This window comes from Sminthopsis crassicaudata, chromosome X, assembly GCF_048593235.1.
Source record: "Sminthopsis crassicaudata isolate SCR6 chromosome X, ASM4859323v1, whole genome shotgun sequence".
Lineage (NCBI taxonomy): Eukaryota > Metazoa > Chordata > Mammalia > Dasyuromorphia > Dasyuridae > Sminthopsis > Sminthopsis crassicaudata.
The window spans coordinates 2978153-3001924 of NC_133623.1; the positions used below are offsets into that span (position 1 = coordinate 2978153).

At 46.7% G+C, this 23772-nt stretch overlaps 1 protein-coding gene across 1 annotated transcript; it reads left to right on the top strand.

The window, feature by feature from the left end:
- The first annotated feature begins 13796 nt into the window (after positions 1-13796).
- On the top strand, positions 13797-22933 carry AWAT1 (acyl-CoA wax alcohol acyltransferase 1). The gene is made up of 7 exons (XM_074277313.1): positions 13797-14216; positions 15058-15165; positions 15535-15605; positions 18120-18324; positions 18630-18804; positions 19972-20171; positions 21462-22933. Exons 1-7 carry the CDS (start codon positions 14132-14134, stop codon positions 21614-21616), a joined length of 999 nt encoding a protein of 332 aa, XP_074133414.1. The 5' UTR covers positions 13797-14131; the 3' UTR covers positions 21617-22933.
- The last annotated feature ends 839 nt before the right edge of the window (positions 22934-23772 follow it).

Below are 23772 nucleotides of genomic sequence, written 5' to 3' on the forward strand. Positions count from 1 at the left end.
CTTCCCCTCCCCTAGATGGCAAACAATCCAATATATGTTAAACATGTTAAAATATATGTTAAATCCAATATATACACATATTTCTACAGTTATCGTGCTGCACAAAAAAAAAATCAGATCAAAAAATGAAAAAAAAAAGAGAAAGAAAACAAAATGCAAGTAAGCAATAAAAAGAGCTGAAAATGCTATGTTGTGAACCACATTCAGGTTCCACAGGCCTCTCTCTGGGTGTAGATGGTTCTCTTCATCATAAGATCATTGGAACTGCCATCAATCATCTCATTGTTGAAAAGTGGCTTCCATCTTGAATAGGGAAAATACACATGACCAATCCAAAGGAAATGACCCTGGGAGAAACTGATGCAAGAGGAGTTGGCAAGTTATATCATGTATGCCCCTATAGGCAACCAGCTACCCTAGATATTTCAGGGAGTTTCCCCTGGGGTGAGAGCTAGAACTCTCCCTGTATGTTCTCCTAGTGGGAGGGCTCCTTGGCTTTCTCTGATCTTGTTTTATGCCAGACTTGGATAAATGGGATTCTTTGCCACATGCTACATGTATTTGTTGTGGAACTATATTTGGTGGGAAAGAGGTCAAACTTTGGATAAGAGCTTGGGGTCCCGTTCCCCTGTGAATGAAACAGTGATCAGAAGTTAGCTCAGAACTGAGAATCACACTGTCCAGAGGAACATTTAAGGGAGCAGACAGACCTAGTTCCATTGTGGTATGCCCTCGATCCAGGAAGAGCCAAGTGGCCAAGCTTCTGGTCCCGACCTCCGGCTTCCTCTTCTAGCAGAAATTAGTGTCTCCTTTGGAGAAAGGTGGGAGGAAGGTACAGCAAATAGACTGGAGAGGTCTAGCCCGCCTCCGAGCCACACAATCCCCCCTCCACCCCATGCCAAAAGTGAGGGACAACCCTGGCTATCTTTGCAAAGCACTCGCCCTTCAATGCATGATGCACAAGGGCCAAGTATTATCAGCCCTCCATTAAAGAGGAGGAATATGATGGGCCCTTAGCAAAATGCCAACCCATCCTGACCTAGTTAATAAGTGGCTGAGGGAGAATCTGACCCTTGTTCCAGGCAGAAGATTAGCTGAAAACTGCTCTTCACACAACCTATGGCCATTTTGAACCTACAGGTTTGGTCTCTTAAAGATTCTGCCAGCCTCTCCCCCTCCCTATATTCCAACAGCATGAGACAGCTAGGGGGTGCTGCAGTGAAGAGTACTAGGACTGGAGTCAGGAGGACCTGAGTTCAAATGTGACCCCAGACATTCAATACTTCCTAGTTGTGTGACCCTAGACAAGTCACTTAACTCCAATTGCCTTACCTCCCCCCCCCAAAAAAAAAAGTGAGACCTTATGGGTTGCCAACTTAGGCAAGTCTCTTGCCTTTTCTGAGTTGTCTCAGTTTCTTTCTCACAAAAAAAAAAAAAAAAAAAAAGAGGTTGGACTAACTGACTTGAAAGATCACTTCCAGCTCTACATATTTCCATGCAAACTTGATTCTTTTTTGCTCATGAACACTAGGGGCACAAGCAGGATAAGGTGGGGAAGGTCAACAGAGCTTTTTCTCCACACACACACCCCCTTCCATGCTGACCTTCTCTAGCTTCAGGTCATTTACCCTCCCATGATTCCTGGCTGCCTAACTCTGGTTTTATTGACACCCAGGAATCCTAGGTAAACCTGGCACTGAATTCTATTTACCCTCTCAGGTGGTAACTTGGACCACACCCTGTCCCTCCCCACCCCAGGATTCTCTCCCTCTGGCCCAGCTAATTGACCCTAATCTCCATCCCTAGTGGGGTGGGGAATCTGATAGACAATATGACCTAAGAAATGAGTTGTCAACAAGAAAGAAATAACGTGGCTCATCCCCTCCCTGGGATGAATGGGAAATAGACACCTGGGAGTTGGACACTTGAGCAAACACCGAAGCGCCTAGTGCTCAGTAAAGGCTGAGGGCATCTCAAAAGCAAGATAAAAATGAGTTCCTGCCCTCCAGAAACCTCCAGTGTCGCAGGAGCATAGGATGCAGAGACAAAGAACTGTAATTTATGATACAAACAAAATGCGCTGGGAGGTCCACACGGGGAGAATTCAGTACCAGTTTGGCAGATGGAGTAGAATGGGGTCAGGGAAATCAAGGAAGACTTCATGGAAGAACTGGGGATTTGAGTCCAAATCTCTTTGGGGCAGTTCAGATTCTTAAGAAGTTGCTTTTTCTATCAAACCTCAATGAGCCCCTTTGTAACTTCCGCCCAATGCTGCTTCTGTTCTCCCTTCTGGGACCAAATGGGACATAGCTCATCTTTCCTTTATGGCAGTCTTCCAAAGACTCAAAAGCAGTGCTCGCGTCCTTCCTGACTCATCTCTTCTGGAGACTAAGTTCCTCTAGCTGACTTTCCTGTAGCCTGCTCTCCGGGCCTATCTCACCCTCCTGCTCATCCTCTGGATGCTCTGCTATGTCTTGATAGCCTTACTCCACGGTGCATAGAACTGACGAGATCAGAGAAGAGACAAGAGCTCTGTTCTGGAAGCTCTGTCCCTCCCTATACAGCCCTAAAACAATCAGCCTGTTTGGAGGCTGTGATACTCACCACTGACCTGAATTGAGCCTGAAATCCCTTAATGCCTCCAGATCTTTTTCAAAACCAGCCCTGGCTAACCGTAACCTCTCCTCTCCCCCACACTCGTGATGGTGCTTGGTTGTATCCAGACTTATTTACCCCTAGTGACCATCATCTTGTTAATATTCGACCCAGTTCTCTAGCCTGCCAAGGCCCTTTTGGACACGGATGCCATCCTCCAACATTTTAGCTGGCCCTCCTCCCAGCTGGTTGTCCTCTGCCCATCTGATGAGCAGACCACATGGACTCTTAATCAAGTCAAGGATACCAATGGGAAATAGCAGAACCTGGGGACCTCCTCCTCCTCCAGCCAAGTTGACACGGAGCCGTTACCAATTAGTTTCAATTTGAGCCTCTTGGAAATCCAGTTGCGTGTATTATCATCTTCCAAGTTTCCCATATTCTCTGCCACAGGAATAAGTGGAGAGACTTGATCAAATGCTTTCCTAAAATCCAAGTGAGCTCTATCCGCCATCTTCTCATCTACTGCTCTAGGGCTTGGATGAGGTGTTGGGGAAGAAGAGCACCTCTGGATGAGGGCCACCAAATGCTTTGCAGGGCTGTGTGTCCACCTTTGGTTCAACTCTCACCTGTGGCTCTAAGAAGCTGTAGTGGGTAGGAAAACAGTCTCAGCACTTACCAGATTGAGGGTGACCCATTGGTGAGTTAGGGGGATGTGTTCACCAAGTCTGCGAAGACTTCCTCTGGTGGAGGAGTGGGAGGATGAGAGCAGTCTGTTCCAAGAGCCATGAAGGCGGCTGACACTGTGGACCATTTAGAGCTTGGTTAGCCAAGGAAGGAGCCAGTCACCCATTCTATCCTGGACTTCGATGCCTCTGGAAGAGAAAGTGGGACTGACCATCTCTGCACAGCTCTATCTTACTTCAATCCAATTCACCCTTGGAGTCAAGACTGACTTTCACCTGTCTTCAAAAACAAATGAGCACTGTGTGACCCTGGGCAAGTCACTTAACCCCAATTGCCTCAGCAAAAAAAAAAAAAGAACAACTAGATCAGTTGTCCTATCTAAAAGGGAATGGCCTGTTCTAGAGGAAGCCACGTTGGCTCTTTGTGATCACCCCTTCCATTTCTAAACATTCCCCAACCTGCTCTAAAATGACCTATTCTAGAATTTCCCCAGGAATCCAAGTTGAACCCATTGGCCTCTCATTGATAGGCCCTATTTTCTTCCCTTTGAGGAAATTCAAGTATTTGCCCTTCTCTGGTCCTTTGGGATCTCTCCTATTTAGCAGGCTTTTTTGGCTATCCCCAATAGCGGCTCAGCAGTCAGCAACTACTTCTTTCAGGATGGAAGATGGCGGTTCCCCTGCCCGAGGAACTTGAGTTCATCAAAGGCTGCACAGTGCTCCATCATTATCTTTTTTCTTTATCTTGAATATCAGTTCCCTCTTAGTCATCTTTTTTTTTCCCCTACATCTCCTGTACAAAGGTCGTACTTCTTGGTGGAAAAAAACAGAAGGAAAATTGCAATTGAGCAACTCTATTTTCTCTCTGCTGGCAGCTGTCATCTTCCCATCAACTCCAAGCCAGGGTCCAGCCCTTCTCTGATCCTTCTTTTATAGGAAAAAAAAGAATCTTTTTTGTGGTCCTTTAGGTCCCTCCCTAGCTTCAGCTCCTTTTGATCATTAGCTCCCCAGACACTATCTCTGATGGGACCTGGACCCCTCTCTTGGATTCTTCCTCCCATCTCTCACCTGGCTTTTATCTTCAGTATGTTTCTCTCTAAAATCTCAGCTGGTTGGAGAAACCCTGGCTTCCACATTAGTGTCTCAATACAAATCCCATTTTTCCTCCTCTTGGGAATTGTTCCCTTGAAACAAAGACACCCTTGGTGTCTTTAAAACTTTATTCTTTTCAAGCCATTCTCCAGTTGATAAATGATCAAAGGATATGAACAATTTTCAGATAAAATTAAAATCATTTGTAGTCATAGGGAAAAAAATGCTCTAAATCACTGTGGATCAGAGAAATACAAATTAAGACAACTGAGGTACCACTACACACCTCTCAGATTGGCTAAGATGACAGGAAAAGATAATAATAAATGTTGGAGGGGCTGTGGGAAAAACTGGGACACTGATGCATTGTTGGTGGAGCTGTGAAAGAATCCAATTATTCTGGAGAGCAATCTGGAACTAAGTTCAAAAGGTTATCAAACTGTGCAACCCTTTTGATCCAGCAGTGTCTCTACTAGACCTGTATCCCAAAGAGATCTTTAAGGAGGGAAAGGGACCCCCATGTGCGAAAATGTTTGTGGCAGCCCTTTGTGTAGTGGCGGGAAACTGGAAACTGAGTGGATGCCCAACAATTGGAGAATGGCTGAATAAGTTATGGTTATAAAGGTTATGGAATATTATTGTTTTATAAGAAACGATCAGAGGGATGATTTCAGAGAGGCCTGGAGAGACTCACATGAACTGATGCTGAATGAAGTGAGCAGAGCCAGGAAATCATCACACATGGCAACAACAAGATTATGTGATGATCAACTGTGATGGACATGGCTCTTCTCAACAATGAGATGATTCAGATAATCTTGTGATGGGGAGAGCCATCTGCACCCAGGGAGAAGACTGTGGGAAATGAGTGGGGATCACAATATAACATTCTTACTCTTTCTATTGTTGTTTGCTTGTTTTGTTTTCTTTCTTTCTCATTTTTTTCCTTTTTGATCTGATTTTTCTTGTGCAGCAAGATAATTATATAAATATGTCTACATATATGGATTTAACATATATTTCTGCCACATTTAACATATTGGATTTCTTGCCATCTAGGGGAGGGGGTGGGGCGAAGAAGGGGAAAATCTGGAACAAGGCTATGCAAGGGTCAATGTTGAAAAATTATCTCTGTATGTTTTGAAAACAAAAAGCTTTGATTAAAAAAAAAAAGAACTTTGTTCTTGGGCATCACCTATCTTGATTATTTCTCTCTCCTGGGATGACTTCCCCTGAAGCGTTTTATTCCATAGAACTCCAGCTTTCCTTCCTTTGAAATCCACTTTCCCCAGATCCAAGGTTCATGTCATACTAGAGCCAGTTTTCCTGTAAGGGAGAGGGGCAGCCTCTCCACAAGGTTCCCAACATCTCCACCCCCGTGGCTCATTCCTCCTGTTAATAAGAACTGGATATGGCAGAAAATTGTCCCTAGTTGGTTCCTTCACATTTGGAAGCTTTAATATTATGCTGAGGCAAGTTAAGAAGCTGAGTCATGCACAGTTTCGTTCACAACATGGCCAATATGGAAATAGGTTGTACATGATCGCACATGTATGACCCATATCAAATTGCTCACTGTCTCCGGGAGAGGCAAGGATGGAGGGAAGGGAAGAATCTAAATTTCAAAGGCTTAAAAAATAAATGTTCAAAATTGGTTTTCCCTGGAATTGGAAAATAAAATAAAATATCATTCAAGAAGAATACATAAAGTACCAAAGAGTCGGTACAAGTTCTCTTTCCTTCATTTTTTCTCACAATTGCCCTGGAGATTTTTGTCAATCTGTTCTTCCACATCCATTTTGTTATTTTTTAAATGTAGTTCTACAGTGTATACTTATTGGCATTGAATTTTATCCATAGGTTAATTGGGCTCTAGATCTAAGCAGGATGTTAGTTTCCATTTTAATTATACAGATTCAACTTAATTTGTAATTTATTTCTGTAAAATAATGTTTTATAATTGAATTTATAAAGGTTTCATGTATCTTGGTAGGTTTCTGACCATTTGGTTCATCTATTTTATTGTTTTTGAAAACATTATTTCCCTTTCTAGCAAGTTCTTCCAGTTATATGAGAAACATATGGAAATATTTATGACTTGAAGAGATTCCCAATAATTACGCTAAATTTATTTAGTAAATTTGTTAAAGCTTTTAAATAAAGTCGAGCCCCAAGTCATGAGCCAAGGTCCCAAATGCTGGGTTGAACAAGGCAGACTCCAGACAGCTCTGCCCACACTCAGATATTGAACAAAAGTGCCCTTAAATCAAAACACGAGGATGTAACAGCCTCCATCTATCCCTTGGCAGTCTTGGGAGTGCATTTCAATCAAGTTTGCCAACTCCCTTTCAATGCCGCAGAGGTCCCCCTTCTCATTTTTGTGGCAATGGCCACCCACACTGAAGTGCCCAGACCTTCCCAATGCAAGCCTTGGCTTGTTCGGCTGTACTAGGAGCACACAACTGCTTCTCAGTGAAGAAGGCTCATCAACACCAGTCTATCTGGCCACCAGGAAGCTTCAGCCCTACCAGCTGATCTGGCCAAGAGACGGTTTTCTCATGCAGCTCACTTCTAAGCATCTTCTTCAAGAGCTTCTTCTCCTGAGCCATCAGGGAGGCCAAGAGGTAAGCAGACACCAGGGCAGTGCTGGGAGGGCCTTCAGCCCTAGCCATAATGGAAAGAGCCAAAGGACCCAGAGCCTTACTTCAGAATAGCAAGATTCCTCAAACTCAGAGTTCACTTCAGGCCATAGGAGCAAGGACTGTCTTCCTTGCATACATTTGTATCCCCACCACTTAACGAGTACATGGTATGGAGTGATTAAAAACAGCCTTATTCATTCACATTCATTTCTAATAAGGCCCCTTGAATCTTTAGCTGCCCAAGTTCACAAATCCTGGCTCTCGCACCCACACCAATCCCATGGCAGCAAGAAAGCCCATTCTTCCAGCCTGTCCCAAGCAAACCTCATTCTCCTTCCCCCTAAAACCACTCCTCCGCCAAATGTTCTCATTTTTATTGAGGGCGCCAGCAGCCAACCACTCACCCTGAGGTCCACAATCTTGAACTCATTTGCCACTGTCTCTTTCCCTTACCTTCTACATGCAGGTAGTTGCCGAGTCTTGTTTCTACTTCTATATCCAGGGGCGCGATGGCAAATGTTTAACAATCAGTTCTTCAATAGAGGGGGAAAGAGAGAGAGAGACAGAGAAACACAGAGAGACAGAGATAGAGAGGAGACAGAAACAGAGACAAAGAGATGGATAGATGATAGATTGATAGATAGATGTGCCCACAACATACTTTGGAGCTTACTCCAAGCATGCATCGCTTCCTTAAGCCTAGACAATCAAATAATCAAGTTGGATTTGTAGTCTTTGTCTAATTCGAAGGTGTGAATACTCACACCAGATATTTAATAATAAGCTCTCTCAAGTAGATTTGTAGTTCCAGCATCTCTGTGTCTTTATCACTGACATCCATCTCCTCTCTATTCATTTAGCCTCCACCCTAATTCAGGACTATTGCAATAGCCTCCTCATTGCTCTCCCAGACTCTATTCCTTCCCCTATCTTACCCATCTCTATCTAGCTGCCAAACTGGTATTCCTAAAACAAAACTCAGGTCTTGTCACCCCCTCATCCACTCAAAAATTTCCAATGGCTCCCTAGTGCCGTTGGATAAAATGGCATTTCAAGATCTCCACTATCTGGGCCCCATTCACTTTTTCAATCATTTCACATAGCTCTGCTTTCACGCCCTCTCTGTTCCAGTTAAACCAGCCTGCTGTTTTGCAATCATGGCATTCCATTTCCTCTCATTGTGCTTTGCACAAGTGGCCCCCAATGTCTGGAACAAACTGGCACCTTGTGGCATCCCCAGCTTCTTTCAGAGCTGATCCTGGATGCTTCTGCCAATATACAGCCCATTCCCAACTTACCCCACTCCCAGAGGACCAGAAGTTCCTTAATTGCATTCACTGTTTCTATTTTATCTCACCCATCCACCCACAGGGCCTGGTACAGTGCCCACCTGGGAATGAAAACTGCTTTTGGACTGTCAACTGGCTCACTACTCTGTATTAGGAAGGGCAAATTGATTCATGAGTTGAGATATCCAACAGGTCTCTGAAGGGGCACTGAGCTACTTCTTTCTTTGTTACTTTTAAATTTTTACCGTTAGACCGGTCCCAATGATCTTGTGATGGGGAGAACTCTCTGTTTTTCTATATGAACTTTGTTGTTATTTTTTTAGGTCATTAAAATAGTTTTTTGGGAGTCTGATTGCTATAGCACTAAATAAATAGATCAGTTTAGGTAGTATTGTCATCTTTATTATATTTGCTCGCCCTATCCAAGAGCATTTAATATTTTTCCAATTGGTTAGATCAGACTTAATTTGTATGGAAAGTGTTTTGTAGTTTTGCTCATATAGTTTCTGATTTTCCCTTGGCAGATAGATTCCTAAATATTTTATACTATTGGTAGTTACTTTAAATGAAATTTCTCTTTGTAACTATGTTGGATTTTGTTAGTGACATATAAGAATGCTGATGATTTATGTGAGTTTATTTTGTATCCTGCAACTTTGCTAAAGGTGTGGATTCTTTCTTTTCTTTTTTTTTTCTAGGTTCAAATTTTTTTGCATATCTAATAGTTTTTATTTACCAGATATTTGCATGGGTAATTTTTACAACATTGACAATTGCCAAACCATTTGTTCCAATTTTTCCCCTCCTTCCCCCCCCCCCGATGGCAGGTTGACCAATATATGTTAAATATGTTAGAGTACAAATTAAATACAGTATATGTATACATGACCAAACAGTTGTTTTGCTGAACAAAAAGAATCGGACTTTGAAATAGTGTACATTTAGCCTGTGAAGGAAATCCAAAATGCAGGCGGACAAAATTAGAGGGACTGGAAATTCTATGTAGTGGTTCATAGTCAGCTCCCAGAGTTCTTTCGCTGGGTGTATCTGGTTCAGTTCATTACTGTTCTATTGGAACTGATTTGGTTCATCTCATTGTTGGAGAGGGCCACGTCCATCAGAATTGATCTTCATACAGTATTGTTGTTGAAGTGTATAATGATCTCCTGGTCCTGCTCATTTCACTCAGCATCAGTTCATGGAAGTCTCTCCAGGCCTCTCTGAAATCATCCTGTTGGTCATTTCTTACAGAACAATAATATTCCATATTATTCATATACCACAATTTATTCAGCCAATCTCCAACGGATGGGCATCCACGTACTTTCCAGTTTCTGGCTACCACAAAGAGGGCTGGGTGTAGATTCATCCTAATAGCTTTTTAGCAGAATCTTTGAGGTTCTCTAAATATGCCATCATATCAACAAAGAGTGATAATTTGGTTTCCTCATTACCTACTCTAATTGCTTTAATCTCTTTCTCCACTCTTATTGCCAAAGCTAGCATTTCTAGTACAATCTTGAATAGTAATGCTAATAGTGGACAACCTTGTTTCACCCCTGATCTTAATGGGAATAGTTGCAGTCTTTTGGGGAGAGCCATCTGCACCCAAAGAGAGGACTAGGAGAACTGAGGGTAGATCACAACATAGCATTTTCACTCTTTGTCACTTGTTTTGTTTTTTTTGTTGTTGTTCACTTGCATTTTATTTTCTCTCTCATTTTTTTCCTTTTTGATTTGATTTTTCTTGTGCAGCAATATAGTTGTGGAAATATGTCTGCAGATATTGGATTTAACAGGTATTTCTACCATGTTTAACACATTTTGAACTACTTGCCATCTTGGTAAGGGGGTGGGGAAAGGGGGGGTGGAAATTGGAACATATGGTTTTGCAAGGGCTAATGTTGAAGAATTGTCCATGCATATGTTTTGGGAAAAAAAGTTTTAATCAAAAAATAAATTTAAAAAAGAAAAAGCAATAAAATTTCTACTGATAGCTCTTCTTTTTATATCACCTTCATTTCTAAACAGATCCCTTCCATGTCCCCAACACAAAGATCTATTCCTGAAAACAAGAAATTTTAAAAGAGGGGGAAAAACAGTCCAATAAAACTAACCATGTCATCAGCTGAGCTAACCAGTCTGTGCCATGTTCCACAGCCATAATCCCCTGCAAAGGAAGATGGAAAGTGCATTCTCACATCTGTTTCTTGGGACCTTTTTAAGCAATTGTCTAACAAAGAGATCTCTGAGTCAAAGGATATAAGCATTTTGGGCATATAGTATCATTCCAAATTGCTTTCAATGGGAGAAGAGGACTTGTTATCTTTAGTTAACGCTCCAATAGGGACCTGGCAGTGGCTAAGCTGAACAACACATAAAAAGACCCCAATTCCAGCCACATCTGAGCCAGCAGTTGTGGACTCCACCCTGTATTTCATGTATCTCAGTTGAGCAATATTTTCTTTGAAGGCACCGACCTTTGACTTCCAATAAGTGAATAGAGGAGGATGAATGGCACTTTAGCTGAGTACTGGGCTCTCCAAAATAGAGGAAGTTTTGAGATGCTGAGTGCTAACAAAATGGAGAGCCTCCAGCAGCAGCAGCAGCTATTAGAATGGGAAGGTCCTCGGAGTCACATCATCTGAAGTCTGAATTGGGAGTATGTCTAACTTCAAAAAGTGCAGATTTGGGGCACATAGGAGCTGCCTCTTAGTATCTGTTATAGATTCAGAAGAGATTACACTTGATGTGCTGGGTCCCAGAGTGTGATGACCGAGTTAGTACCCTGGATATCTTAGAATCAGCTGGAGTCAGGATAAGCAAAAGTTCTTGGGTCTTTATTCTTGGTCTTTATGAGTAGAAGTGAAGGGGATGGACACAGGATATCTACGACTTTCCTTTTCCTCTTCCACGGCCAAAGTGATTCTGGCTTGTCTTACTCCAACCCCTAATCCTTCCCTTAATTCTCTGTATACACCAAAAGATTAAACCAACACAGAATAGTGGGAAGGGCCATTTTCTAAGCATATGCTAATAGAGTATTATCCAATTGATAATTAGCTTTAAGTGCTTGGTTATGCAACCTCAGTGCATCAACTCAGAGTTTCAGCCCTTTACACCAGAGAGGAAAACAAGAAACCATGAGGGGGATGGAGGACTGCAAAGATGCCAAATTTAGTGTGATGTCAGGGAAAATTCCCTACCAGTTAGCACTGTTCCCTGAGTGAATGGACCGTCTGCCTCAGGAGGGACTGGGTGCCCCATCACTGAATGGCTGAATATGTCACAGAGGGCCTTCTTGTTCACATCTAGCTTGCATCCAATGACTGCTGGATCCCTTCCAAGTTGCAAATTTAGGGCAAGCCCAGATGGTCAGTCTCATAAGCAATGATTCAACTCCCTTCTCCTAAAAAGAATCTAGAGCCTGGGAGATTTCTCTTCCCCCCAGGCAAGGGAGATCAGGCCTGGAATGGCAAGAGATGGGAGGGGGGCTGAAGAGAAGCTCCCAGCTCTTTGCCTGGATTTCTTTCCCTTGCTTCCCTAGGTGGGGGGCTGAGGAGAAGCCCCCAGCTCTTTGGATTTCTTTCCCTTGCTTCCCCTGCACCAACATCAGCATAGGGTACAAGCCAGCCATCCAGACAGAGATCCCCTGACCTCTGGACAGAGACAGCGAAATTCAATTTTACTAGTAAATTCATACAGTGCTTCCCACTCTCCCTCCTGGAATTGCCATGAACGAACCACATGTGCCTCAAAGAGAGACCCTTTCCTACAGGGAGTTCTCCCTCAATGTCCCTTGGGTGACCTTCTGCCACAATAGAGAGCATAATATTATTACCATTACTAGGAATACTACTATTCGTAGTAGTTAGTACAAAACTGCTATGCCCAGGATTCTGCCTCTGTGACTCAGTCCTTTTGTGCCCTAGTGCCCAAGGCACCAGGAAGCCATGGGCAGGACTCCACCCTGACAATTTGGGATTAACTGACAGGCCCAGCAGCTAGAAGTGTAACTTGGGACATCTCATCTACTTTCCCAATGTGGAAAGGGACATCCCACAGCCTTGCAACTCACCTGAGCGGCAGGCTGGTTGGTCAGCTGTCCATTCATTGAACACCCACTGTGTACCAGGTCTGCTGCGGGGCCCAGAGGATCAGCAGCTGGCCTGCCTCGAAGTTCAACCCTCCCCCACTTCATTTGACAGCTGAATAAACTAAGGCTCAGGGAAGGCCTGGGTGAGGTGACCAAAGCCACACGTCAGGCACTGAATCATGGCTTGAATGTCTAGAGAGCCTTAAGAGCCTCGAGCTCTTTCCCTTTGTTGTTTCATCTGATCCTCCTGGATGCTAGGTACTCATATAATCCCCATTTTGTAGTTGAGAAACTGAGGCTGATAAAGGCAAACTGACTTGGCCAGAGCCCCCCATTTAGTGTGTCTGTTTAGTTCTCCTCACTGGACCGCCTGGCTGCCATTTAAGCTGGAAGGTAACAGCTTCCAAAGAAGGGAAGAAAGTGATATGGAGCAAGAGGATATGGGAGGAGGGTCTGAGCCTAGGCAATTCCAGGAAACCACAGGCAGGCTGGTTTTCAGCCTCCCTGCCACTACTGCCTTGCAGGGCCCCAGGCTGTGGGGCTCTGTGAGCTCCCCTCTCTGTGCCTCAGTTTCCTCCTCTGTAAGGTAAGGAAGTTGGACTAGATAACCTTTCAGGTTCCATCCGAGTCAAAGATCCATAATCTATTCACTGATGGCCTGAGAGCAGAGCTCCGGTGGCTCCACCAGCCCTCCCCGTTGGTGTCTGTCCATCATTGATCATCCCCAGCCAAGTTCATCTGGGAGGCTGGGGAAGGAGCAAGCCCCTGGGCCCACACCGGGACTAAGCAAAAGGCTCCTGACCGCCCGGCCTTCCTTCTTCCAGCCCTCTGCCGCCCTCTTGCTGCCACGCTCCCGTCAGCTCTAAAGGGTCTTGTTGACCACGCCACCATTGGCGTGAGACAAAAAGGTTCAGAAGGGGCCTGGGAGGGAAGCAAAGGTTCAGCGCCCAGCCCTGCCTGTGCTGTGCTTCCCACTCTCCCTTCTGGAAGTTGCCATGAACAAACCACATCTGCCCCAAAGAGAGACCTCCTACAGGGAGTCCTCCCTCAATGTCCCTTGGGTGACCTTTTGCCACAGTAGAGAGCACTGGCTTCAAATTCCATCTTTGACAAGCTCTGTGACCCTGGAAAAGTCATGTGTCCCCTTGGAGTCTCAGTTCCTTCTTCTGCAGAGTGAACCAGCCTCCCAAGACTGTTGTAAACCACTCTTGGGGACAGACTTGCTTTCCCTGGAATGGTGAGGCCATTAAAGAAGGGGCCAATGAGGGGAAAGGGAAAGCCACCTCCTGGCTTCTGACTCACCCAGGCTAGTCATCTAGAACCCTCAGCCAATTGTTCAGAGGAACAATTTCCTCTGAATTTGGATGCAATCCCAGCAAAGCCTGGAAAGAGAAGCCTATCCTTCAGGCCTGCCCCTGCCCCTCAGGCTTCTGGGAAACTATGTCTTCTCAGTTTGCTCTCTGAACTACCCGGGGGGTCTCTCAGGCAAGAAGAAGTCAAAGGGTGAAAGGGCTGGGCCAGGGCCTAGGCCTGAGCCTCAGGCCATGAAAGAAGGCCCCTCTCCTCCCTGGTTGTGGGTGGTAGGCGGGGAAGAGGGCACAAAAGCTATTAGCCCAGGTGCCAGGTTTCCTGAGCTCTTGCCAGCCCACAGAGTCCCAAAGGCATCTCTGAGCGCCGCTCTTCGGGTCTTCCTGTTCCTTGCCAAGCACCTCCCTCGGGCTCCTGGGTACCATGTCCTCCCGCTGGCAATGTAACACCAGCTTCATCGGCCGGGGCCTTGCGATCTGTCAGTGGCACCTGACTTACTTGACCATATGTGAGTATTGGCTGGGGAACGGGTCTTGTCTTCCACCAACTCCTGGCCAAATGGTGGGGGAAAGACTGAGCTGGGCCTGGAATACCAGCAGATGCTCTTGATGGCTCAGAGAGGGAAAACAAGGCCCAGGGAGGGAGTGTGCTCTCCCCATGGTCACAAAGGAGCCAGAGGCAGGATCACAGAACGAGCGACCCCCTCTAGCCCCTGCTGGAACTGCCACCCTAGAGGGTCCCTTGGAAAAGCTAGGGGAGACTTCTAGCCTGAGAAATGGCCAGAGGATCAAGGAACAGGCTGGGCATATAGACAGGGGCCGGGAGATCCCACACTTGGGCTATCAGGGAACAAATAGTAGATAGGAGTTGGCTGGGCAGGGAGCCAGTGTACAGAACAGGGGACAGACATGCCCAAAATGGAGGGACGCAAAGGGCTAGGAAGACAGCAAGGGGGCTCGGGGAAAAGGGGAGTGGGTGGGCCCAGAGCGAGCAGATGAGCCGATAGCAAAGCAACAGGTTGTGTGGACAGCCACAGGGCAGGGGGATAGGGTGAGTGGGCATATAAAAGGGGGGAAGGTTTGGTTGGGTAGAGGAGGATGGGATGGCCAAAGGGGGAGAGGCTAGTGGAAGAGGGTGGGGAGCGGGATGGAAGGTGGACCACTGAACGGCTACATGGGTGGGAAGCGGGCACAAGGGGTGGATGGACCAGGGCACGTGGGCCAGCTGACAAGGGATGAGGCAGGAGGAGCTGGTCAGGCCTAGGAGCTGAGGATGCTTCCACGATCCCTGCCCCAGCTCTCAGCTCCCCCCAGCCGGGCTTCCCCCCAATTTTCTGGTCTTCTTAACAGTCTGGATCTTACTGCCTGCCTTTTTCTACCTGCTGTTCACTCCTTTCTGGCCTCTGCCTGCACTCTATGTGGCCTGGCTTGTCCTGGACTGGAAGACGCCCGAGCAAGGTGAGGGCCCTTGCCCAGCCAGCCCCAATCTCTTTGGCAGCAGAAGCACCCCCCCATCCCTGGGCACCTTCTCTCACCCTTAGATGGCACCACACCTTTAGGCACCATCCCTCACCCCTAAGCGCCATCCCCCACCCTTAGGTGGCACTTAAAAGTGGCAAAGAGCTTTTCAAGCATTCTCTTGTTTAAGCCTTGCAACAACCTTGTGAGGAAGCTGGTATTACCATCCCCATTTTACAAATTTGGAAACTGAGGTTCATAGAGGTTAAGTAAATCGATTAGGGTCACACGGCTGCTGGGAATCAAGCAAAGGTTAAGCTCTAGAGTTCAAAGTTCCTAGTCATTCCCCTCTGCACTCTGTGTCCTTAGGTGGCAGGCGTTCAGCCTGGGTACAGAACTGGCAAGTCTGGACCATGCTCCGAGATTACTTCCCCATTGAGGTGAGTGACTGCAGCCCAGGCCCGCAGCCCAGGCCCTTCTCTCCTCACATAGGGTCCCTCAGGGCCCCAGAAGAAGAGCATTTTTGGACACACCCTTGGGGTGAACCTGGAGGAACCCAGACCCAAAGCCCAGAGGAAGATAACACAGGCACCGAGCCGGAATCGGGCTGCCCCCCCCACTGCTGGACCTCCCTGACTTTGGGGGATGCCCCCGACGGCACTGCCAAGCCCAGGAGCTCTGAGCCATTGTGGCCCAAAGCAAACTGCACCTCAAAGTCTAGCATTCTGGGGACAACAGCAACCTTCTGCACTTGGTTCAGAGGCTCATGTGGCAAAGTTAAAAGGGAACCTTGGAGATCCCTCATTTACAGGGCCCCAGGTTTTGCCCAGGGTCACCCAGGCAGAAGAACTGTCCTGGGCCTCCACTCCCAGTTCGGTTCTCTGCCCACTGCGCCTCACCTACCTACGTGGTCCACAGAGAACACCCAGCCGGTCACCAGGCATGTGGAAATCTCTTCCGCTTCAGAGGGGCGGCCACAGCTTGTGTGCTGAGGGCTGTAAAGGGCAGGAACTCTATGATTGATTTAGTCCTACCACTCGGGGAAATCAGATAATCATTCTCTAGTACTTAGTATAGTTCTATGAGTTGACACCTATTCTACAAGATTGACCCCTACAATGATGATGTACTTGTAATAGAGTATATAAGAGCTAAGAGGTCTGGGAGGGGGACAGTCTTCAAGATAGAGACTGTCCTGGAAGGACGGGAAGGAAGGCTCTCCCAAGAGAGAAGACTTGCCAAGCCTCTGGTGGCTCTCCTACCTCCTGCATCCCCTCACTGAAACCAAATTCCATTCCAGAGGGCCTCCAGCAAGCTAGGCCGGCCCCAGGAGAAGGAGACAGGCCAGCCACCACCAGGGTCTCTATCTTCCAGTCCGCCCCCGGCCAGATCTCTTAGCTCTTATATACTCTATTACAAATGCATTGCCGTAGGTGTCAGGCTTGTAGAACTAGACTAAGTACAAGTAAACTAGAGCAGCATCTTAATTCTACTGGGCTGACACCTTGTTTTAGGATTAAATCAACCATGCTGAGCTAGAGAACTATTAATCACTAGATAACCATTGTATTAGCCATTGTCTTATCAATTCCACTGAGTTAACACCTTGTTTCAAGTATACTTCTCCAAAGTTCTGGCCCTCTACAGAGAACAGAGCCTTCAAGAGTCCAGGGTCATCTTCATGCCACAATAAAGCCTGGAAGAGGCCCAGGGTGCCTCTGCACGAGACAGACTGGGTCCTGGTAGAGGCAATTCTGAGCCTTCCTCCTATTGAGCAATGCCTTCTGGGTTTCAGACATTACCAAATACCTGGCAGGCAGGGAGGCAGGAAGGAAGGAAGGCAGGAAGGCAGGCAGGCAGGCAGGAAGGAAGGAAGGAAGGAAGGAAGGAAGGAAGGAAGGAAGGAAGGAAGGAAGGAAGGAAGGAAGGAAAGGAAGGGAGGAAAGGAAGGAAGGAGGGAAGGAAGGGAGAGAGGGAGGAAGGAAGGAAGGAAGGAAGGAAGGAAGGAAGGAAGGAAGGAAGGAAGGAAGGAAGGAAGGAAGGAAGGAAGGAAGGAAGGAAGGAAGGGAGGAAAGGAAGGAAGAAAAGGAAGGAAGGAAGGGAGGAAAGGAAGGAAGAAAAGGAAGGAAGGGAGGAAGGAGGGAAGGAAGGGAGAGAGGGAGGGAAGGATGCAGGAAGTGAGGAAAGAAGGAAGGAGGGAAGGAAGAAAGAAAGAAAGAGAAGGAAGGAAGAAAGGAAGGGATGAAATCAAGTCTAGTACTTTATTAAGTGTCTACTCTGCACTAGACATTGTGCTAAGTGCTTCACAAATATTATCTTAAATTATTTGATCATCACAGCAATCCTAGGAGGAAAGTGCTATTGTGATCCCCATTTTACAGTTGAGAAAACAGAGACATGATTTGTCTGGGGTCACACTCAGTAAGTGCCCAAGGCCAGATCTTCCGACCTCCAGGCCCAGCCCTCTGGGTACTGGGGCACCTAGCTGCCACCCACAGGCTTGGGCAGAAAACATTGTCCCATCAACCCCCAGTGAAGCTGAATCAAAGCCATCTGTGCTGTCTTAATCCTCACAGCCTGTCTATGGCCAGGCCCACCAGCCCACTTCCCCCCCCAGCCCCCTCTCTAACTCTCCGATTTTCTGACCCACATTGCCACCTTGCAAAGGACTTGGGTGTCAATCGATTTCTCTATGACTCCACTGGGAGGGCTCCCACCCTCCCTAGATTCAGCTCCTCCCTGTAGCCCAGAAGCCCCCTGGGGACAGGAGCCTGATGCCTTTTTTCTATTTGCCTCCCCAGGGCTTCTTCCAGTTCCCAGCACCCAGTAAGGGCTTAATCAATGCATTCATTCACTCATTTTCACTGAAGTAGCTGGGGGGTGCTCCTCCTTGACCCTCCCTCCTCTCCTTGTGATCTCTTTCCAATGTTCTCTACCCCCAACTCTGGTTCCAGCTCCTGAAGACTAAGGACCTGAGCCCAGAGCACAACTACATCATGGGTGTTCATCCCCATGGCATCCTGACCTTCGGGGCTTTCTGCAACTTTTGCACTGAGGCCACGAACTTCTCCGCCACCTTCCCCGGCATCACACCCTACCTGGCCACACTCTCCTGGTTCTTCAAGATCCCCTTTATTAGGGAATACCTCATGGCTAAAGGTGGGTCCAACTGTTCCTCTGAGGTGCGGGCACTTAGCCCCTCACTGGCAGCCTGGCCACAGGCAGGGAGAAGGAGCTCATGCTGATAACTCACTCAAAGCCCCCTCGATGTTGCTTTCGGCCCTTGCTTCTTGCTCTGGAGCCATGATGGGACAACCCTGAGACCTCTGTGCCATCTCTTGGCATCGGAGTGATTGAAGTGGGCCGGAAAGGCACAAATCGGTGCCCAGGAGGAAGCCAGAAGGTGAGGGCCCGAGGCTGGGCTCCTTTGCCCTACCCCTGTCAGTGGCTTGCTTCCTCTACAGGTGTGTGCCCGGTGAGTCAGCCCGCCATTGACTACATGTTGTCCAAGAAAGGCCTTGGGAATCTGGTGGGCATTGTCATCGGGGGCGTTGGCGAGGCTCTGCAGAGCTTTCCTAACAGCACCTCCCTGTTCATCAAGAAGCGCAAAGGGTTCGTACGCACAGCCCTCCGGCACGGGTAGGTGACTCTGGGTCAGCCCCCATTATTAGCTGATTTCAGTCAACAAATCTAAATTATGTACCTGTTGTATGCAGAGCACATGCTAGGAAAAGTAAGAGGTACATAATCTAGAGAAGACACAATCCCTGCTTTCAGGAAGGTTAGGATCTAGTAGAGGGCCAAGACCCAAACACATTCATTCATTCAAGAAACACTTATTAAGGGCCTGCACTGACTGTATACATAATGATGTGCTGGATACTGGGCAAGATACCGGGTGTAAACTCAGGAAGCTGAGCAGTCAGGTGGTCCGGAAGCTAGAGGGTGGATCATGGAGTCAGGAAGGCTTGAGACTGAATCCTGGGCAAGACACTTCACTCTCTACGCCTCAATTTCCCCACCCGTAAAATAAAACAGAATCTCCATCCCAGGGTTGTCGTGAGGATCAAATAAATTCATAAACCTAAAAGTGGTTTGTGGGATATAATAAACAATAATATTTTATTATATTCATATTACATAATAATATTATATATTGAATAGAATAATAATATATATTATTCTATTATATGTAATTATAATATTATATTAATAAATAATTACAGTATTAATAAATAAATCAAGAGCACAGTCTCTGCCCTTGGAACTTAGAATCTAGTGAGAGAGGACATAAATCCACTCTCAACTAGACAACACATTTATTCTGCAAGGACTTATTGACACTCTACCAGATTCTGAGTTGTTCTGAAAGCTTTCCCTGAGTCAAGTAGGCCCATCTCCAGAAAGCTAAGCCAAGCCAAGGGTTCAGAGGTTTAGGCCTCCATTCTATCCTCCCTCCAGCCAGACCAAAAACCACATTGTCCAGTCTACTTTGAGGGAGTGCTATCGTGTGGGTAGGCAGTGGTGATGGGGGAAACAAGAAGAGGGCCTGCTATCTGAAGAGGAGGAGGATGGACACCCAAAGTTAAGCCCCAGAGGGACTATGGTAGTGGCTCTCTCTGGCAATGAATTCTTCCCCAAAACCTCAGGATCGCACAGGGATGGCCGGGGGTGGGGGGTGGGGAAAGCATCAGCACCTTCAGTCCCAAGCCATGGCCTAGTGGGGGCAGAGTATGGGCCAAGAAGAGTCTCAGGGAGGCAGCTTCCTGTCATTCTTTGGCTATACCAATGCGGTTTTCATTGTAGGGCTCACTTGGTCCCGACTTTCACCTTTGGGGAGACAGAAGTCTACCACCAGGTGCTGTTCCCTGAGGGCAGCCGTATGCGCCGATTCCAGAACTGGTTTCATAGTTTCTGGGGTTTTTACTTTTGTATCTTCTATGGACGTGGCTTCTTCCAGGACTTCTGGGGACTCCTGCCACTCCCCAAGCCCATCATCACCATCGGTGAGCTCCCTTTGGAGAGGCTGTGCACAGGGAGGGGTGCCGAGGCAGGCTAAAGGAGATGGGGCTAAGGGCAGAACTAGGAAGGGATGGAGACAGAGGGGAGGAACTTGAGGAACGACACTGAGGAGAACATCAAAGCCCAAAGTGAGTAGAGAGGACCAAAGAGAAGAGACAGAAGGGACCTGAGTGGTCATCTGGATCAACTCCCTCATTTCAGAAAATAGGAAACTGAGGCCCAGAGAAGGGAGAGGACATGCCTAAAATGAAAGGAAGACAGATGATCCAAGTCTATCTAAAGAGCATTTCTCTAGCCCTTCCTATGAGGAAGGCACTGTGTTGGACCTTGGAAACCAAAGGAAAAAAAAATAAAGGCCTTGTAAAGAGTTTACAGTTTAACAGGAGCATAAGGCATGGCCACAGTTAAGTATGATATAAAGTAGAATGTGTTTGGAAAGCATCAGGGAAGAGGGAGGGGTGGCTGGCTTTCATTGGAGGAGCTTCCTTGAAGGGAACCAATTCCAATGAATGGAGCTGTACAAGATGGGGAGATTTTAGGCAGAGGGTGGCAACTGGTGGGGATGTTCAGAGGCAAGAGAGGACAAGATGAAGTGGGTGGCTCAGCTCAGCAGCAAGCTGCTTGGCCCAGAATGTAGAGTGAATGAAAGGGGGGGTTATCAAATAAGGCTGAAAAGGAGGTAAGTACCACATGGAGGAAGTCCTTTGTTGCCAACCTGAAAAGTTCAGCTAGATCTTAAAGCTATTAGGAAGCCAGCAGAGGTTGTTGAGGGGAAGTAACAGAATCAGAGCTATGTTCTGAGATGGCTTTGGCAGTTATGTGGAGGATGCATTGGAGAAGGGAATTAACTAATTAATTAGTTAATTGTCTAGTTAAGATTGCTGGAAGCAGGGAACCCACTTAGGAAGCTATTCGATAGTGCAGGTGGCCACAGGAGTAAAGGGAAGAGGAGAGATGAAAGATGCTGTAAAACCCACAAGACTTGGCAATAGTGATGTGAAGGAGAGGGGAGAGTGGTTAAAGCAGATGGATGGTTTCAGATAGTCACAGAGCAATGAGGAAAAGACAGTGAGAGGACTTTGATAGCTCAGAAAGGGGATTCCCCAGGAAGACTCTTGTCCAGGTCAAATGCCTACAGGAACCATAGTCAGAGGCAGGAGGATGGGAGAGGGTGGGAACTGCTCAGACTAGGACCCTTATGGGGGAAGGGAGGGGACAAGTTCAAGGGAGGCTCTGATGCCTTTTGTCCTTCTTTCTGCCATGTGTTCCATCAGTTGGGGAGCCTATAATGGTCCCCAAGATGGAGAATCCGAGCCAAGAGATAGTGGAAAAGTACCACACCCTATACATGGAAGCCCTGCGGAAGTTGTTCGATGATCACAAGACCCAGTATGGAAGCTCAAAGACCCAGGAGCTGTTGTTCCTTTGATGGCTGGGACTGGAGGATGCAATCCCCCGATCCTGTGTGCTAAGCCAAGAGTCAAAGGGGACAAAGGGGCTGAAGAGTGTCCCCTTCTGACCAAGGAAGACACAAGAACTGTATCCTGTGGACATCCTTCCCCAGGACTGTGCTTAGCCCCACCTCTCAAAGAGGCTATGGGCCTGACCCTGACCCCACATCGTCTCACCAAAATTTCTGCTTACCTCTGGCAGCTTCTTATACAGCTCCTTCCTCTGTTCACCAAAGCCATGGCCGCGTATCCTGTGAGATTCCACATTTCCCACAGCCTCTCTTTCCCTCCCTTCCTCCCTCTCTCCCTCTAGGACAATCAACTTTTCAACAATAGTATAGAGGTCTGCCCAAGAATACTGGCTCTTTGTAATTGGATCTGCTGTCTGGAGTCAGCCTCAGAGTTGAAAGAGAGTTGCCCCTCTTGGAGCTTTTGGCAGCAGTAGCTGTTGATCCCCAAGTACCAAAGCACAACTGATCTCCCAGGCACCTTTTAATTTATTACCCACCCGCTCCATTACTTTCTTGGGAGGAATAAGTCTGTCTCTCCTATAACCCTTTGCACCTATCTAACCAATAAATCCTTCAGCAATGTAAATTCATGTGGGAAAAATGATAACTGAAGACCATGGGGAAAAGGTGGAGGAATAAGGAAACAAATTGCTTAGGCCCTGTAGCAAAAAGCCAAGAAGTATGAATGAAAGACACTCTCTAGTCCAGGGGCAAGTGGGTGGGAAAAACTTTCAATCAAGAATGGGGTCCAAAGCTCAAACAAAGCACCTTTCCACTTCAAGCAAGTTCAGCTAAGTGTGCTGCCTGTGTTTAACTGACTGCTCGGGGTTTCCACAGATACATCTGGCTTGCTTAATACAAACTAAATGTCAAAAAGATGTGGGGAACAAAAGTCAGAAAAAAAGCCCCCCTATCCTTTTCTTTTGTATCCCGGGCAGTCCCCCACATCATCTGTCGATGTAACTTTGCCAACAGATTTCTGGTACTAGAATTAAGCATTCAGCAAGCATGTTAAAACACCTACTGTGTGCCAAGTGCATGGATACAAAGGCAAAGCTGAAGCAATCCCTGTCCTTACCAGAACTTCAATTCTAGGAGGGATGTAACCTTTACACACAAAATCTTTAGCTAAGTGGTTTGGTAGCCTGAAAAAGCATTTGACTTGGTGATCAGAAAGGCTTGTATGAACTAAAACAGTGGAAAGATCAGCACGAGTAAAACATGGAGATGAGTAAAACAATGTCAAAACAACTGGAAAAGCCTTAATAACTGAGATCAGTGCAGAGTGCAGAGGCCTCATGGTGAGTAAAGCAGCTCCAAGGGTCGGCAGGAGCCACACCTTTGGGACTCAGCCTTGGACTTTACTGCAGATTTATGACAAGGCTTCCCTTCCGTTCTTTATTTTATTTTTAGAAAGGGAGGGAGGGAGAGTCAAAGATAGAGCCCCTCCCCAAATAGGAGAAGAGAGCAGAAGGGAGCCCGGATGAGCAGGGCAGCTCTGAAAGCTCCATGTGCTTACAAAAGAAACTCGAGCTCTACCTAAAAGAAATACACACTTTCAAGTATGGAAAGGCTCATTGTATTCAGTGTTTGACACATTCATAAACTTGAAATGAATAAAATGAAATGAAATGAAAATTGTATGAAAGCACGTGAAGAGGGATGGCAAGGAGAGAGAGTCAGAGGGGGACAGGGAGGGAAGAAGGAAGGAAGGGTGGAACCTGGGCTGCCAGGTGAAGGAGTGAAATCTGATTCAAGAAGCAATGAGAAGTCATTCCGAGTGGCCTGACCTGAACAGGGAGTGCACTAGGAGGATTTAGCTGGTAGGAGTGTGGCACTTAAGGCAGGGCAACCAGTACAGTGGGCTGGTGGGTGGAGGGGGATGATGCAAGGTATTGACAGGAGGGATTACAAGGAGAGGAAGGGTCAAAAGGGATTACACAGGTAAACTCAGTAGGTTGGAGAGGGAATGAACAACAAGGAGGAAGAGTCAGAAATGATTGGAAAGTTGGAAGCTGGGTGACTGGGAGCATTGCTGCTTTTGCTTTTTTGGGATGGGGAGGTGGGAGTTGGAAAGTTTTGCTTGGAGATCTGTAGAGTTCAGAGTGCCAGCGATATAGAGC